Genomic DNA, 15,611 nt, shown 5'->3' on the forward strand with positions numbered 1-15,611 from the left:
TGAGAAGGGTCAGGACAGGACACTGACATTTTAGATCTGATACAGCTCTCCAAAATGATATTTTCATTGTATAGTTTAGTTTCCACAAGATAATTCAAAAAACTTTTCCAACATACAAATTCAACACATGAAATGTAAACAAACAGAGGAGGTGAGCAACTAAACATTTAACCATCAGTTAAAGAAAAAGCACAAAAATATAGTTGCCAATGAAGAATGGAAATATATTCAAGAATATAATAGCCATAGCCATACTGGGTCAGACCAATCAGACCAGTATCCTGTTTCCAACAGTGGCCCGGGCCAGGTCACAAGTACCTAGCAGAACCCAAATAGTAGCAACATCCCATGCTACCAATCACAGGACAAGCAGTGGTTTCCCCATGTCTGTCTCAATAGCAGACTATGGACTTTAATGCCACACCTTTTTTAAACTCAGATACACTAACTGTTACTACATCTTCTGGCAAAGAGTTCCAGAGCTTAACTCTTCACTGAGTGAAAAAAAATATTTCTTCCGTTTTAAAAGTATTTCCATGTAATTTCATTGAGTGTCCCCTAGTCCTTGTACTTTTCTAAAGGGCTAACAAAAACACAAATCACTTCAACTCATTCCAGATCACTCAGGATTCGGTAGACCTCAATCGTATCTCCCCTCAGCAGTCTCTTTTTCAAGCTGAAGAAGCCCTAACCTCTCTAGCACTTCCTCATATGAGAGAAGTTCCATCTCCTTTATCATTTTGGTCGCTCTTCTTTGAGTCTTTCATAATTCTGCTATATCTTTTTTTAAACATGGTGACCAGAACTGAACGGAATACTCATGAGGTCACATCATGGAGTGATAGAGAGGCATTATAGTATTCTCAGTCTTATTTACCATCCCTTTCTTAAATTCCTAGCATCCTCTTTGCTTTTGTGGCCGCCACCACACACCGGTCAGAAGATTTCAGTGTATTATCTACAATGACACCTAGATCTTTTTCTTGGGTGCTGACCCCGAAGTGGAACCTAGAATCAGGTAACTGATTTGGATTGTTCTTCCCAATGTGCATCCCTTTGCATCTGTCCACATTAAATTTAATCTGCCATTTGAATGCCTAGTCTTTCAATTTCCTAAGGACTTCCTGCAATTTTTCAAAGTCTGCATGTGTTTTATTTAACAGCCTTGAATAATTGTGTCATCTATAAATTTAAAATCACCTCACTTGTCGTTCCAATTTCCAGATCATTTATAAATATGTTAAACAGCACTGGTCCCAGTAAATCTGTTCATATTACTCTTCTCATTTTGAAACAGTGTTGATATTTCAGAGGCAACTGTTTAACAGGACACCTAAAGAGTGTGTGGTAGGAACCTATACTATAAAGGAATGGAGGCATCAACTTTTCTTTACAGAATACAGCTCAATCCTGTTATAACGCGGTCCTTAAGGTCCAAAGAATCATATCGTGGTATCAGCAGATCACGTTAGAAATTTGAACCCATTTTTCTGCATTTCAGCTTATACCCAGTACCTGCTGTTTCACATGCATGCGACAACTGAAGTACTAGAGAATAACAATATTGTATATAAACCATGTTTCAATCTTTTATTTTAAAGGGAAAACACAATGCACTCCATATTTATTCAATACCCGCTATCTTGCCCATACAAAACAAGTATTCAAGCCAATAACTGTTTTTAAATTAACTGTGCCTCATCTAAACATACATAAGCAAACAAACTTTACAGTCTACTTTAAAAGTGGTTCATTTCTTGTTTAAAAAAAATGAAGGTTGTTTTGATTGTGCGTCTCTGCTTCTTTTTAATGATTTCAATCAAGTGTAAAACTAAATCTACCTTTTCTGTTTGAAGCAATTTTAGTCCCATTTGATCTCAGGTGGTGGCTCAGGTTCCTCAACCTCGTCTTCGGGTGTATCCAAATCATGATTTTCACCATTAACGTTATTTCCAAATCGGTCATGTGCCTATATATAGGACAGCAGTTATCCCCATCTATCCAAGTTGTTTTATAGTGGTCAGACTCTCCCTATCAACGAATGCTTCCAGGACTCTTTCTGCATTTTCCGTGAGACCTTCAGAAGTGTATCTTTCTAAGAACTGTTTGGCGGTGGCAACATCTTCCTCTGTGAAACCTTCAAAGTCATTCTTCTTCATCGCTGTCACTGGCTATCTGTGAGTTATCCAGGACTATAGCTGAAACCAGTTAGGTTTCTCCAATACTTGGAAAATGCAATTTTTTGTATTACATCCCAGGCTTCACCACTAATGTAAAAAACGTTTTAGGTTTAGTTTCTTTAAAAATGCAGTAAATCCTCATTCATGATTATTCGCTATATTAGCATCTTTCATAAGTTCATGCTGAATGTTATGATACTTTGATCAAGTGGCTGTATTTTAAATGTGATGTCTTTGGGCAAGTAGCCAACTCAGATTTTGCGATCTCTGCTTATTAGGTTATCTACAGATGGGTGGGCAGGGCAAGGCAGTTATCTAGAAACAGAGCTTTGGCATCAGAACCTTGTTCCCAAAGTACCTCAGATACAAACTGCTGATGAAACCAGTTCTCGAAAATTTTGTACGTTATTCATGCATTTTTGCTAAACACATAGGAAAGAGGCATTAGAGGTCATGTTCACATGATGGAAGCACCATGGTGATTTAAACTTGTCTAAACAAAGTGGCTTCAGTTTGCGATTTCCTGTTTGATAAACACAAGAGAATAGTAATTCTGACCTTCATTTGTCTCAAGCCTTGCTTTCACTGATAGTCATTCTTATAGCCAGTAACATTTTATAACACAGTCTACAGTTATAAACCTGTTCTGTGGTAAAGCCACCATCTCTAATTATCATCTGAAGCTGTATAGGGTACAAGCATGCAGCCTCATCAGCTTAACATCTCTCTCCAGAAATAGTGGTTCTGGTTATCCCATGATACCTTTTAAAACGACTTAGCAATCCACTACTTGCTGTAAATAACAAGGACCCATTTCCGTGAAGTTCTTTGTTAAATTCTTTGGCTTGCATTTGAAGATGGAGTGCAAACAGAGGAATGCCCTTGGATCATTCGTGGACAAATCACTAAACAGCTTTATTCAGCTGGCTGTTCTGAGGTAGCCACAAATGTTTTCATTTCAGTCCATCATCTGTTTCCATGGACTTAGCTGCATCACGAAGTTTCTCCTTTTTCCATCCACAAACCGAATCGTTAACTGCTAGGTCTCTAGCCACTTGGGTTTGCTGGACTCCAGATTTGATTCTATCGATAGCAGCAATCTGTTTGAGGTTTCAGACATTTCTTTGATCAAAGAAAGTATGATTGAGGTATGAGAGGGCATGCTCTGCTCTGAGTTGGTGGAGACAGATTTGATGTTGTGACATCACACTATTTCCTGTTAATCAAATCGGGAGCCATGCTTGCATCACGTTATAAGCTGATTCACTTTATAACAGGGTTGAGCTGTACTAGCATAACTAGGGATTTAATGCTCAAGTAGAGCACCTTTAGTATGTGGTGGATGGAGGCAATGTTATGTAACCACGTATAAATGGAGTGCTTATAACCGGAACGATAAAATAGCATCAAAACACAAAGTGTGAAAACATTTACAGTACTGAAAATATATACAGTATTTCTGCAACAATTGTTTACATAGTAGATGATGGCAGATGAAGACCTGTATGGTCCATCCAGTCTGCCCAACACGATAAATTCGTATGTGCTATTTTATATGCATACCTGACCTTGATTTATCCTTGCCATTTTCATGGCACAGACCGTAGAAGGCTGCCCAGCACTAGCTTTGCTTCCCAATTACCCAGTGTTGCCACCCAATCTCCACTAAGCTTCTGTGGATCCATTCCTTCTGAACAGGATTCCTTTGCGTTTATCCCACACGTTTTAAATTCCGTTACTGTTTTCATTTCCACCATCTCCCGCGGGAGGGCATTCCAAGTATCCACTACTCTCTCTGTGAAAAAATACTTTGACATTTTTCCTGAGTCTGCCCCCCTTCAACCTCAATTCATGTCCTCTAGTTCTACCGCCCTTCCGTCTCCAGAAAAGGTTTGTTTGCAGATTAATAACCTTTCAAATATTTGAACATCTGTAACATATCACCCATTTCTCCTTTCCTCCAGAGTATACATGTTCAGGTCAGCAAGTCTCTCCTCATACGTCTTTGTAACGCAAATCCCATACCATTTTTTTAAGCTTCTTTTTGCACTGCTTCAAGTCTTTTTACATCCGTAGCAAGATACGGCCTCCAAAACTGAACACAGTACTCCAGGTGGGGCCTCACCAATGACTTGTACAAGGGCATCAACACCTCCTTTCTTCTGCTGGTTACACCTCTCTCTATACAGCCTAGCATCCTTCTGACTACAACCACCGCCTTGTCACACTGTTTCGTCGCCTTCAGATCCTCAGATACTATCACCCCAAGATCACTCTCCCTTGTCTGTGCATATCAGACTCTCACTGCCTAACATATACATCTCCCATGGATTTCTACTCCCTAAGTGCATCACTTTGTACTTCTTTGTATTGAATTTTAATTGCTAAACATTAGACCATTCTTCTAGCTTCTGCAGATCCTTTTTCATGTTTTCCACTCCCTCCGGGGTGTCCACTCTGTTACAAATCTTGGTATCATCCGCAAAAAGGCCAACTTACCTTCTAACCCTTCGGCAATGTCACTCACAAACATTGAACAGAATCGGCCCCAGCACCGATCTTTCAGAAACTCCACTACTCATCCTTTCCCTCCTCTGAGTGAATTCCATTAGCCATCACTCTCTGGCGTCTGTCCGTCAACCAGTTCACCACATTGGGTCCTATCTTCAGCCTGTCAAGTTTGTTCAAGAGCCGCCTATGAGGAACCGTGTCAAAGGCTATGCTGAAATCTAAGTAGATTACATCTACCGCACGTCCTTGATTCAGTTCTTTGGTCACTCCGTCAAAGAATTCAATGAGATTTGTTTGGTAAAACCATGTTGTCTTGGATCTTGCAACTTATTGGATTCCAGGAAATTCACTTTTCTTTCAGCATCGCTTTCATTACGTTTCCAATAACCAAAATGAGGCTTACCGGCCTGCAGTTTCCAGCTTCTTCTCTGTCACCACTTTTGCTTAGAGGGACCACATTCAATCTTCTCCAATCCCACAGAACCGCTCCCGTCTCCAAGGATTTAACAAATCTTTAAGAGGACCCGCCAGAACCTGTCTGAGCTCCCTCAATATACTGGGATGGATCTCGTCCGGTCTCATGGCTTTGTCCACCTTTACATTTTCAAGTTGTTCATAAACACTGTCTTCGGTGAATGGTGCTATATCCACTCCATTCTCATATGTAATTTTGCCAATCATTGTCCTTCTGTAGGATTTTCTTCCGTGAAAACAGAAGTATTTGTTTAGCACATTTGCTTTTTCTTCATCATTTTCCACATAGCGGTTCACAGCATCTTTCAGTCTCACAATTCCATTTTTAGTCTTCCTCCTTTCAGTAATATTCCTGAATAAATTTTTGTAATCCCTCCTTACATTTCTAGCCATTTTTTTTGTTACATTTGTACCCCGCGCTTTCCCACTCATGGCAGGCTCAATGCGGCTTACATGGGGCAATGGAGGGTTAAGTGACTTGCCCAGAGTCACAAGGAGCTGCCTGTGCCGGGAATCGAACTCAGTTCCTCAGTTCCCCAGGACCAAAGTCCACCACCCTAACCACTAGGCCACTCCTCCACTTTGTTCTTCTGCTTGCGCTTTCGCCAGACGTATTTCAGTTTCATCCAGTATTCCTGTGTTCCTCTTCTTGAGTTTTTCTGTATTTCATGAAGCCAACTCTTAGCCTTTATTTTCTCAGCCACTTGCTTGGAGAACCATATTGGTTTCCTTTTTCTCTTGCTTTTATTTACTCTCCTTACATAAAGGTTTGTAGCCATATTTATAGCTTCTTTCAGCCTAGACCACTGCCCTTCTACTTCTCGTATGTCCTCCCAGCTCATCAGCTCCTTCCTTAGGTATTCCCCCATTTTACTAAAGTCAGCATGCTTGAAATCCAGGACTTTTGAGTTTTGAGTGGCCACCCTCCACTTCAGCTGTTATATCAAACCAAACTGATGGTCACTGCTGCCCAGGTAGGCACCCACTCGGATATTTGACAAACTTTTCACATTTGCGAGTACCAGATCCAGATCCCTTGTGGGTTCTGTCACCATTTGCCTGGAGCAGAGCACTTTGAAAAGCATCCACGATCTCTCTACTTCTTTCAGATTCCGCAGATGGAACTTTCCAATCCGCATCTGGCAGATTGATCTCCCAGCAACAGCACCTCTTCTTTTTCCCAACGTTTGGATATCTGTAACCAAATCTTTAACTAGTTCCTCCGATTGTGTCTGAGGTCTGTAGACGAAACTCATGTGGATAGAGGTTCCATCATCTCTTTTTAAGGTGATCTATATCGCTTCTTCCTTTCCCCAGGCCCCTGTCATTTCAGTCGCTGCGATATCACTTCTCACATACAGAGCTACTCTTCCACCTTTACGACCATCTCGATCCTTCCTAAATAGATTATAACCTGGTATGTTTGCATCCCACTCATGGGTATCATTGAGCCATGTCTCTGTGATTGCAACAATATCTAAGTCTGCTTCTAACATCAAGGCTTGCAGATCATGCACTTTGTTGCTTAGACTGCGATCATTTGTGGTCATCGCTTTCCATCAACATTTCAGTGGCATTTTTGTCTTTTGTTTAGTTTTTCATTTAGTCTCAATTCCTGCTGTGTTGGTTAAGAAGTGATTTGCTAAGATTGTTGCTTTCATTTCTACTGTCACATCTTGTCTTTAATTTTAGCTGGGGGTGATCACTTGAAGTGACCTGCCTCCATATGCCACCCCCACCTTCTAGTTTAAATGCCCAGAAACATATTGTCTACATTTCTCCCCAAGGATTGTTTTCCTGCCACAGTGAGATGCAGCCCATCGTTACAATATAGTCTTTTGTTTTTCCATATATTGCCTCATCCCCCTATGTACCTAAAACCTTCTTGGTGACACCAGGCTTTGAGCCAGCTATTGAAATTTTCAGTACTTTGCAATCTTTCCTCTCCCTTTCCAAAAGTAGGTAGTACTTCAGAAAAAGCTATTATTTGTGCCAAAGGTTTTAACCCCTCTCCCAGCTCCTGAAAAGCTCTCTGCGCTGCAAGTGGAGTATTAATGGACAAGTCATTTGTTCCAAGGTGGATAACAACATCAGTGTTTGACTTCTTAGTTTCTTCTCTGATTATAGTCATTATTTGCTTGGTACTCCTGGTAGCTAAGGAGCCTAGAAGGCATTTCGCTTTGCATGGCCCCTTGAACAGTGTTTTTGCTTTGCATGGCCCCTTGAACAGTGTTTCAAAGTTAATGCCTCTGATAATGGAATCCCCTAGTAGCAATAGTTTCTTGGTATGAGTTTCAATATTAGTGCTTTGGGGGTGCCTTTTCTCTTTGGGCACTTTCATTGCTTTTTGTTCTGCCTCAGTTCTATTTTCAGGGGTATTAATGTGCTGTACTGGAGCAAAAGAATTCTGTAGGGGCAACAATTGTGAGGGTGGATGCTTCTGTGCCACATGTCGTAGTCTGCCTGAGTTTACTGTGAACCATCTATTCTTAGGTGATTTTAACCTTTGGGGCAGCAGTGAGAAGTTGGTGATTCTATGCAGTAATAAAAGCTGCTTTAAGTGAATCCAAATCCTGCTTTATTTCCTGAGCTCCTGTTTTAAACTAACAAGCTGAAAACAGATAGGACAAGCCTTAAGTCTACAGATGGTTTGCACTGGAACTAAACCATCACAATTACAGAGAATAAAAGTCATCTTGATTGGTTGGAATGGGTATGAACAGGTGTACTATGATATGGTTAACAGCTTGCAAGATTGCCTGTGTATGACTGAGCAAAGTTAATGATTTTTGGTTTGTCTATATATGACTGGAAAACCCTGGGGAGGTTGGGTGGGACTATAAGTCCCAGTGAGTCAGCCAAGTGCTGTATCAAAAAAGTTCTTTAGGTGTGACCAGCAATGATACAGTCTGATAAAACAATTTCAGTTTGATTCAGCAATCAAACTCAGCTAGAATATAAAACTTTCCTTTAGTAAATCTAAATATTCCCAATAATTATAGCAGTTTCATCAATGTAAAATGCAAATTTAAAAACAGTTGGGAGACTAAGATAGGCGTATTTTCAAAGCACTTAGCCTTCCAAAGTTCCATAGAAACTATGGAACTTTGGAAGGCTAAGTGCTTTGAAAATATGCCTCTAAGGCTGTTTTTTTTTTTTTGCCTAGGTCTGGCAGAACCTGTCCACAAAGTTAGAATGCTACCGCAAGAGTCAGCAGTTAGAAAACCCTATCCTCTACTATCAGAGGAAGGAAAAGGGTTTTTTTTTTTTTTTTTTGTTATTTTTGTCTTTTTTGGAGTGCAGGGTTAGAAAACAGAAGTATACCACAATACAGATTCACAGGACAAATTAAATTAAGCAATAAATTCAAGAGAATAGATATATCAGGTAGCTAAACTTATAGCCACAAAGTTGAGAAATTACAATAAAATAATCAGAAATCACTTAGCAGTATTTTGGTTCAGGTCCAGCAAAACAAAAAGGTTTCAGGTTTACAAAACAAAACATAAAAACTGTACAGTACAGTATTATAAAGTCTTACGTTTGAAACTAAACTAAATGCAAACCATACTTATTTTTTAAAGTCAGTAATCTTTAGGTTAGCAATACTTTTTTCCCCCCTCGCAAAATCTGTCATTTGACTTAGGTGCATGATTTCTAAAGGTTCTGCCCCTTGGTTCCTTCATAAATCCAATGTCAAAAGCAGCAATTGCTTCAACAGGTGAAATTTTCATAGTTAGCACATCGTCATCATCCTCGTCACTGGTGTTGCTCTGTGGGATATCATGCTGTGGTTAAACAGCCTGTATGTCTTCCTCAGACAAATTCTACATTGGGAACATCTGCATCATTATTTTCAACCCACTCAGCCTCTAATCGTTTCTACAGAAGTTTCTATATCAAAGTCTTAACAATAAGGCAGCTTTTTGTTCATTTGCCTTCAAAATCATACCTGGTCCCAGATTCACCACCCTAACCACTAGGCCACTCCTCCACTCTATTCCTAAAAACAGGGAAAAGGGCTACACAGGGCAATTTGGGGAGAATTTAAGCACCCAGGAGTTGCAGAAGGAGTCCATGGGGGGACATACCCAAACAGGTTGAATGGACAAGAAGGGTGGGGGGGGGGGGGGTGGGAAGGGGACCCACAACCCTCAGGTGAGTTCCCTTTGGACCAAGTCAAAGCCTCGCCAGAGGTACTAAGTAGTACAACTGGGGGCTGCACAGCTAAGCTCTGAGCTCAACCAGGTACAGTCTTGAAACTGTGACCTGGGAGCAGCCAATAGACTCTACCACGCTGTGCGGCAATGGCCAGTGACACAGCAACACAACACAACCTACCACCTGCTGGAAGGTAGAGAAAAATACTGGATTGTTCCAGAGAGAACCACAGATTTTAACTGGTGATGTCACTGGTTGAATTCAGTTTTCTCTACCACCATCTGCTGGTGGGAAAGATAAAACCAGCTAGTTCAGAACAGTGTAAGCTGACAATAAGAAATATACTTTTAAGGAAACAGAATAGTTTACTTAGTTTACACTTAAATTTACCTTATTTTAGGGCTGCTGTGTTTGAAGAACTGTAAAAATTTTGGAATCATAACATTGAGCGGTCTATCTAACACATCACTATCCAAAATTTCAGCAGAATCTTCACAAATCTTTTGAAGGGCTCCAAATGCTCCCTTAAAAAAGAAAAAAAAATGCATATCATTGGTAATTTCAATACACGGAAAACATTTATATCAGAAATGTAAGCTGTGTAACACTTAAATGTTTTCTGAAACTTATCTTTTGATTTATTTTATTTATTTTTACACAATACCAAATCAGTTTCAGGTTAACTTAAGTCTCCAACTGTTTCAAGCACAACACACACTACCCTCCGCAAAACAAGCAGTGTGGACATGAGAAATGACTCATGCACAAAAGGAAACTAAAGAAGAACTGGAAGCTCTATCAGAGGGAGGAAAGATTCAGGTGGAGATCAGGAGAGGGAACTGAATGCACTGTGTTGCACAAAGCAGGATCCACAATTTAAAATCTGTAGTTAATGGCTATCTAACTAAAAGAACGGACATGACAAATATTGCCAAAATGTGTCCTAAATCGAGAACAAGTTTCATTTAGTCTTGATATACCACCCTAAATCGAGAACAAGTTTCATTTAGTCTTGATATACCACCCTAAATCGAGAACAAGTTTCATTTAGTCTTGATATACCACCCTAAATCGCACTGAGCGGTTCACAATAAAGTAAAGATACTTACCTGTTAACAGGTATTTGAGGACAGCAGGCCATTCTTTCACACATGTGGATGACATTAATGTTGCCTGGTGTGGAGTGCTTTTAAAGCATATATGTCAAAAGAGCATGTACTTGCTGCGCAAGTGCGAGTGCATTCCCACCCACCGTGAGAGTGCAGGACCAGCAGTACAATAGCATAGAAAATAACACCATGAGCAGGGAGGGTATATGAGAATGAATGCCCTGCTGTCATTGGGGAAAGAGAACGAATGCCCTGCTGTCCTCAGGGAAAGAGAAGATGCTTACCTATAACAGGTATTCTCCGAGTAAAGCAGGCCTTATATTCTCACAATTGGGTAACGCGATCCTGTGTTGCCCAGTCCAGAGCTTTTAACAAGCTTCAACAGAGCTTTTGTGGAGTGCAATGCACACTCCACTGCTCATGCGCGAGTGCCCGCCTGCCTGCAGCAAGAGCAAGTTTGCTGCAGTTAAATAGTATAGCATAAAAGGGGACAACTACAAGGGGAGGTGGGAGGGTTTGTGAGAATATAAGGCCTGCTGTCCTTGGAAAATATCTGCTACAGGTAAGTATATTTGCTTTCTCCAAGGACAAGCAGGCCATTATTATCAAAAACTAGTAAAAAAAAAAAAAAGCCCCGTTTCTGATGCAAAAGAAACGGGGGCTAGCAAGGTTTTCTTCTGTGTGCATGTGGGAGTGTGTGTGTCCCTGCCCTCTGCCCTTTCTCCCTTCCCCTGTGCTGTGTGTCCCCTCTGCTCTCTGTCCCCTCCCCCCTCGGAGTTGAGTCCTTCAGTGTTAAGTTTCCTGCTGTGCTGTGTTTGTGTTACAGAGATAATGAGGGCTTCTGCCTTCTCTCCCCTCCCCCCTCTGAGTCCTTCACTGTTACAGAGAGAGCGATTTGATTTCGTGCTTTGCTGTGTTTTCCTTCACTGTTTGTGTTAGAGACAGCGAGGGCAGGGCAGACACTCATGGGGAAACTGGATATCTCTCCCCATTCACACTTCCGGCTGGAGGCTTCATTTAGAACGTTGGTGGTGCCTTTTATATATAGAGATGGGGTATCCCTAGCATCCAGGCTCACTGAAAACAAACATTGGTCAATTGAGCCTTGCAACGGCAAGGACAGTACTCAGATTACCCTGAATATATACAAACAGAGTGCAGCCTGAAACTGAATAAAATGGGCCTAGGAGGGGTGGAGTTGGATTCTAGACCCCAAACAGATTCTGCAAAACTGTCTGCCCGAACCGACTGTTACGTTGGGTACCCTGGTCAAGGAAGTAGTAAGATGTGAATGTGTGAACTGAAGACCATGTCATAGCCTTGCAAATTTCTTCAATGGAGGCTGACCTCAAGTGGGCTACTGACGCAGTCATGGCTCTGACACTGTGAGCCTTGACATGACCCTCCAGAGTCAGCCGAGCCTGGGCTTAAGTGAAAGAAATGAAATCTGCCATCCAGAGACTGTGCGTTTCCCAATGGCGAACCCCATCCTGTTGGAATCAAAAAACAAAAAGTTAGGCAGATTGTCTGTGGGTCCTAGTCTGCTCCATGTAGTAGGCCAATTCTCGCTTGCAGTCCAAAGTGTGCAAGATGCTCTTGCCAGGATGGGCATCAGCTCAGGGAAAGAGCATTGGCAAGAAAAATCGACCGGTTCAGATGGAACTCAGACACCACCTTTGGCAGGAACTTAAGATGCGTGCGGAGGACTACTCTATTGTGATTAAACAGTGTAAAGTGCATCCACTACCAAAGCCTGAAGCTCGCCGACTCTCTAAGCTAAAGTAACAGCCAAGTCTAGTACAGGTGAAGTACTTCAAACGACAGGAATCCAATGGCTCAAAAGAAGCATTCATCAGCTGGGTGAGAATGATGTTGAGGTCCCATAACACAGGCTGAGGTATGACAGGGGGATTTGACAAAAGCAATTTCTCATGAAGCGAACAACTAGAGGCTGTCCAGAGATGGGATTACCCTCTACATGTTGACAGTAAGCACTAATTGCACTGAGGTGAACCCTTACATAGTTGGTCTTAAGACCAGACTAAGAAAGGTTTAGAAGGTATTCAAGCAGGGTCTGTGTAGGGCAAGAAATGGGATCTAGGACCTTGTCCTCACACCCACACCAGACAGCAAACCTCCTCCATTTAAATAAGTAACACCTCTTAATCGGATCTTTCCTGGAAGCCAGCAAAATCCAGGAGACACCCTCTGAAAGATCCAAGGAAGCAAATTCTAGGCTCTCAACATTCAGGCTGTGAGGGCCAGACACTGAAGGCTGGGATGCAGAAGAGATCCCTTGTTCTGACAGTTTCAATAATGGTGAAAGCAATCCAGGAGTGTTCAATGAGAGAACGGAGTAAAGGGTGCAAATTATCCCCATTTAGCTTCACAGAAGCCTGCAGATGCAAGGAAAAAAAAATTGAAGTGTCTATATGCAAATACTAGAAGCCTTAAAAATAAGATAGGGGAACTGGAGTATATAGCACTAAATAAAGAGGTAGATATAATAGGCATTTCAGAGACCTGGTGGAAGGAGGACAATCAATGAGACACTTAGTAGGGTACAAATTATATCGCAATGATAAGAGTGGGTCAAATTGAAGGGGGGGTGCGATATATGTTGGAGATGGGAGGCGGGACTGGTGGTTGGGAGGCGGGAAATACTGCTGGGCAGACTTGTACGGTCTGTGCCCTGAAAAAGGCAGGTACAAATCAAGGTAAGGTATACACATATGAGTTTATCTTGTTGGGCAGACTGGATGGACCGTGCAGGTCTTTTTCTGCCGTCATCTACTATGTTACTATGTTAACATGAAACAGATAGCAGCGTGGAATCCTTGTGGATAGAAATTCCTTATGTGAAGGGAAGGAGTATACGGTACGGCTGTACTACTGTCCACCAGGACAGAACGAACAGTAAATATGTTTACACAAATTAGCAAAGTTGGCAAACTGGGCAACATTATAATAATGGGTGATTTCAATTACACTAATATTGACTGGATACGTGTTACATCAGGGAGTGCTAGGGAGGTAAAATTTCTAGAGGTAACAAATGACTGCTTCTCAGAGCAAATGGTCCAAGAACCAACGATAGGAGAGCTATTTTAGATCTAATCCTTTATGGAATGTGTGGCATGAGAAGTAACAGTGTTGAATCCGCTGGGAAACAGTGATTATAACATGATCAAATTTGATCTGATATCCAGAGTGAAGTCATTAAGGAAATCTACTGCAGCAACTTAATTTTCAAAAGAGCGACTATGTCAAAACAAGGAAAATGGTTAAAATAAGCTGAAGGGATCGGCCAAAAAGGTTAGGACTTTAAATCAGGTGTGGACATTGTTAAAAAATACCATTGTGGAAGCCCAGACTAGATATATTCCACATATTATCAAAGGTGGAAAAAAGAGCAAATGATAGCCAGAATAGCTAAAAGGTGAGGTGCAAGAGGCTATTAGCGCCAAAAGAACATCCTTCAAAAAATGAAGAAAACAAACATAAGCACTATCAAGCCAGATGCAAAGCATTCATAAAGGCGTCGAAGAGAAACTTGCCGCAGAGGCTAAAACTCACATTAACAACTTTTTTGGACACATCACATGCAGAAAGCCTGTGAGGGAATCTGTGGGACTGTTAGATCACGAAGGAGCAACAGGGGCACTTGGGAGGACAAGGCCATAGCGGAGAGACGGAATGAATTCTTTGCTTTGGTCTTTACAGAAGATGATGTAAGTGATCTGCCTGTACCAGAAATGGTTAGTCAAAAATGTATTAAAATTACTCCAATAAAGTTATCACCTTATTTCCATTTCTTGCATTTATTAACACAGCTACCATACTACTTTATTCTAAACTAAACTAAAATTCATTTTTCCTACCTTTGAGTCTAGCCGTTTACTTCTTCTAATTGTGTTGGTCCCAGTCTCTTGTTTCTTCTTAATTCTCACCAGCATCTGCCCCCTCTCTCCCCCCTTTCCATCCAGCGTCTCCCCCCTTTCCAACATCTGACCCTTCTCACTTCCATCCAGGGTCTCTCCTCTTTTTCTTCCTCCTCCATCAAGCATCTGGTCCCTCTTCTCACTTCCATCCACTCAGGCCCCTCTCTCCTCCCCCCCCCCCCAGTTCCATCCAACATCTACATCCTTTCTCCCCCTTCCAACCAGCATCTATCCCCCTCTCTCCCCCATCCAGTGTATGTCCCTCCTCTCCCCATTTCCATCTGACAAGTCCCCTCTTTCCTTCTCATCCAGCATCTGTCCCCCCTCCCCCCTACTCCCATCCAGTATGTCTTTTTTCCAGCTCCCACCCAAACCCCCCCCCCCCCCAACTGGAGTACCAGGCTCTCCCCACTCCCACTGCTGCTGCTGTTTCAGCAGTGGCAGCAAAAACAATGAAAGAATACGGGGGTCACACTGTTCCCACTCGCAGCTGACCGGCTCTGCCCCAGAACAGGAATGATGTCAGAGGAAGACAGGACTGGCAGCTGTGAATAGGAACACTGTAGACTGATCTTTTTTTTCTGTTTTCGCCACCACTGCTGAAAACAGCAGCAGCAGTGGTGGCCACAGCAGGGGGGTATTGGGTGGGAGTGGAGAAAGCGGTGGGCATCCAGGCAGATCCTCTGGGCCCCCAGGCACTGCCTGGTTGGTCCGCCTCTGCATCAAGACCAGAATCTGTTTCCAACAGTGGCCAATCCAGCCCACAAGCACCTGGCATGATCCCAAAAGAGCGATAAATCACCTGGAATAGATGGTATATACCCCAGGGTATTTAAAAGAACTGAAAAACATGAAATTGCTGATCTGCTGCTAGTGATCTGTAACCTGTTAAAATTGTCTGTAGTACCCGACAACTGGAGGGTGGCCAATATGATGCCAATTTTTTTAAAGGATTCAGGGGTGATTGGGAAATTACAGACCGGTAAGCCCGACTTCAATGCTGGGCAAAATAGTGGAAACTATTATAAAAAAAACTACAGAACATGTAGACAAACATGGTTTAACAAGACAGAGTCAGCATGGATTCAGCCAAGGGAAGTCTTGCTTCACTGATTTGCTTCATTTCTTTGAAGGCGTAAACAAATGTGTCGATAAAGGTCAGCCAACTGGTGTAGTGTATCTAGATTTTCAGAAAGCTTTTGACAAAGTACCTCATGAGAAACTCCTGGGGAAAT

At 42.0% G+C, this 15,611-nt stretch overlaps 1 protein-coding gene across 2 annotated transcripts in view; it reads right to left on the bottom strand.

The window, feature by feature from the left end:
- The window catches only part of TNPO1 (transportin 1), a 541,716-nt gene that overhangs the window by 420,975 nt on the left and 105,130 nt on the right, over positions 1 to 15,611 (bottom strand). For both annotated transcript variants that reach the window (XM_030193299.1, XM_030193300.1), the window contains exon 6: positions 9,717 to 9,850. In XM_030193299.1, the coding sequence (XP_030049159.1) occupies positions 9,717 to 9,850 (134 nt within the window). The remainder of the gene's footprint in view (positions 1 to 9,716; positions 9,851 to 15,611) is intronic.

The sequence above is a fragment of the Microcaecilia unicolor genome, chromosome 2 (genome assembly GCF_901765095.1).
Source record: "Microcaecilia unicolor chromosome 2, aMicUni1.1, whole genome shotgun sequence".
NCBI lineage: Eukaryota > Metazoa > Chordata > Amphibia > Gymnophiona > Siphonopidae > Microcaecilia > Microcaecilia unicolor.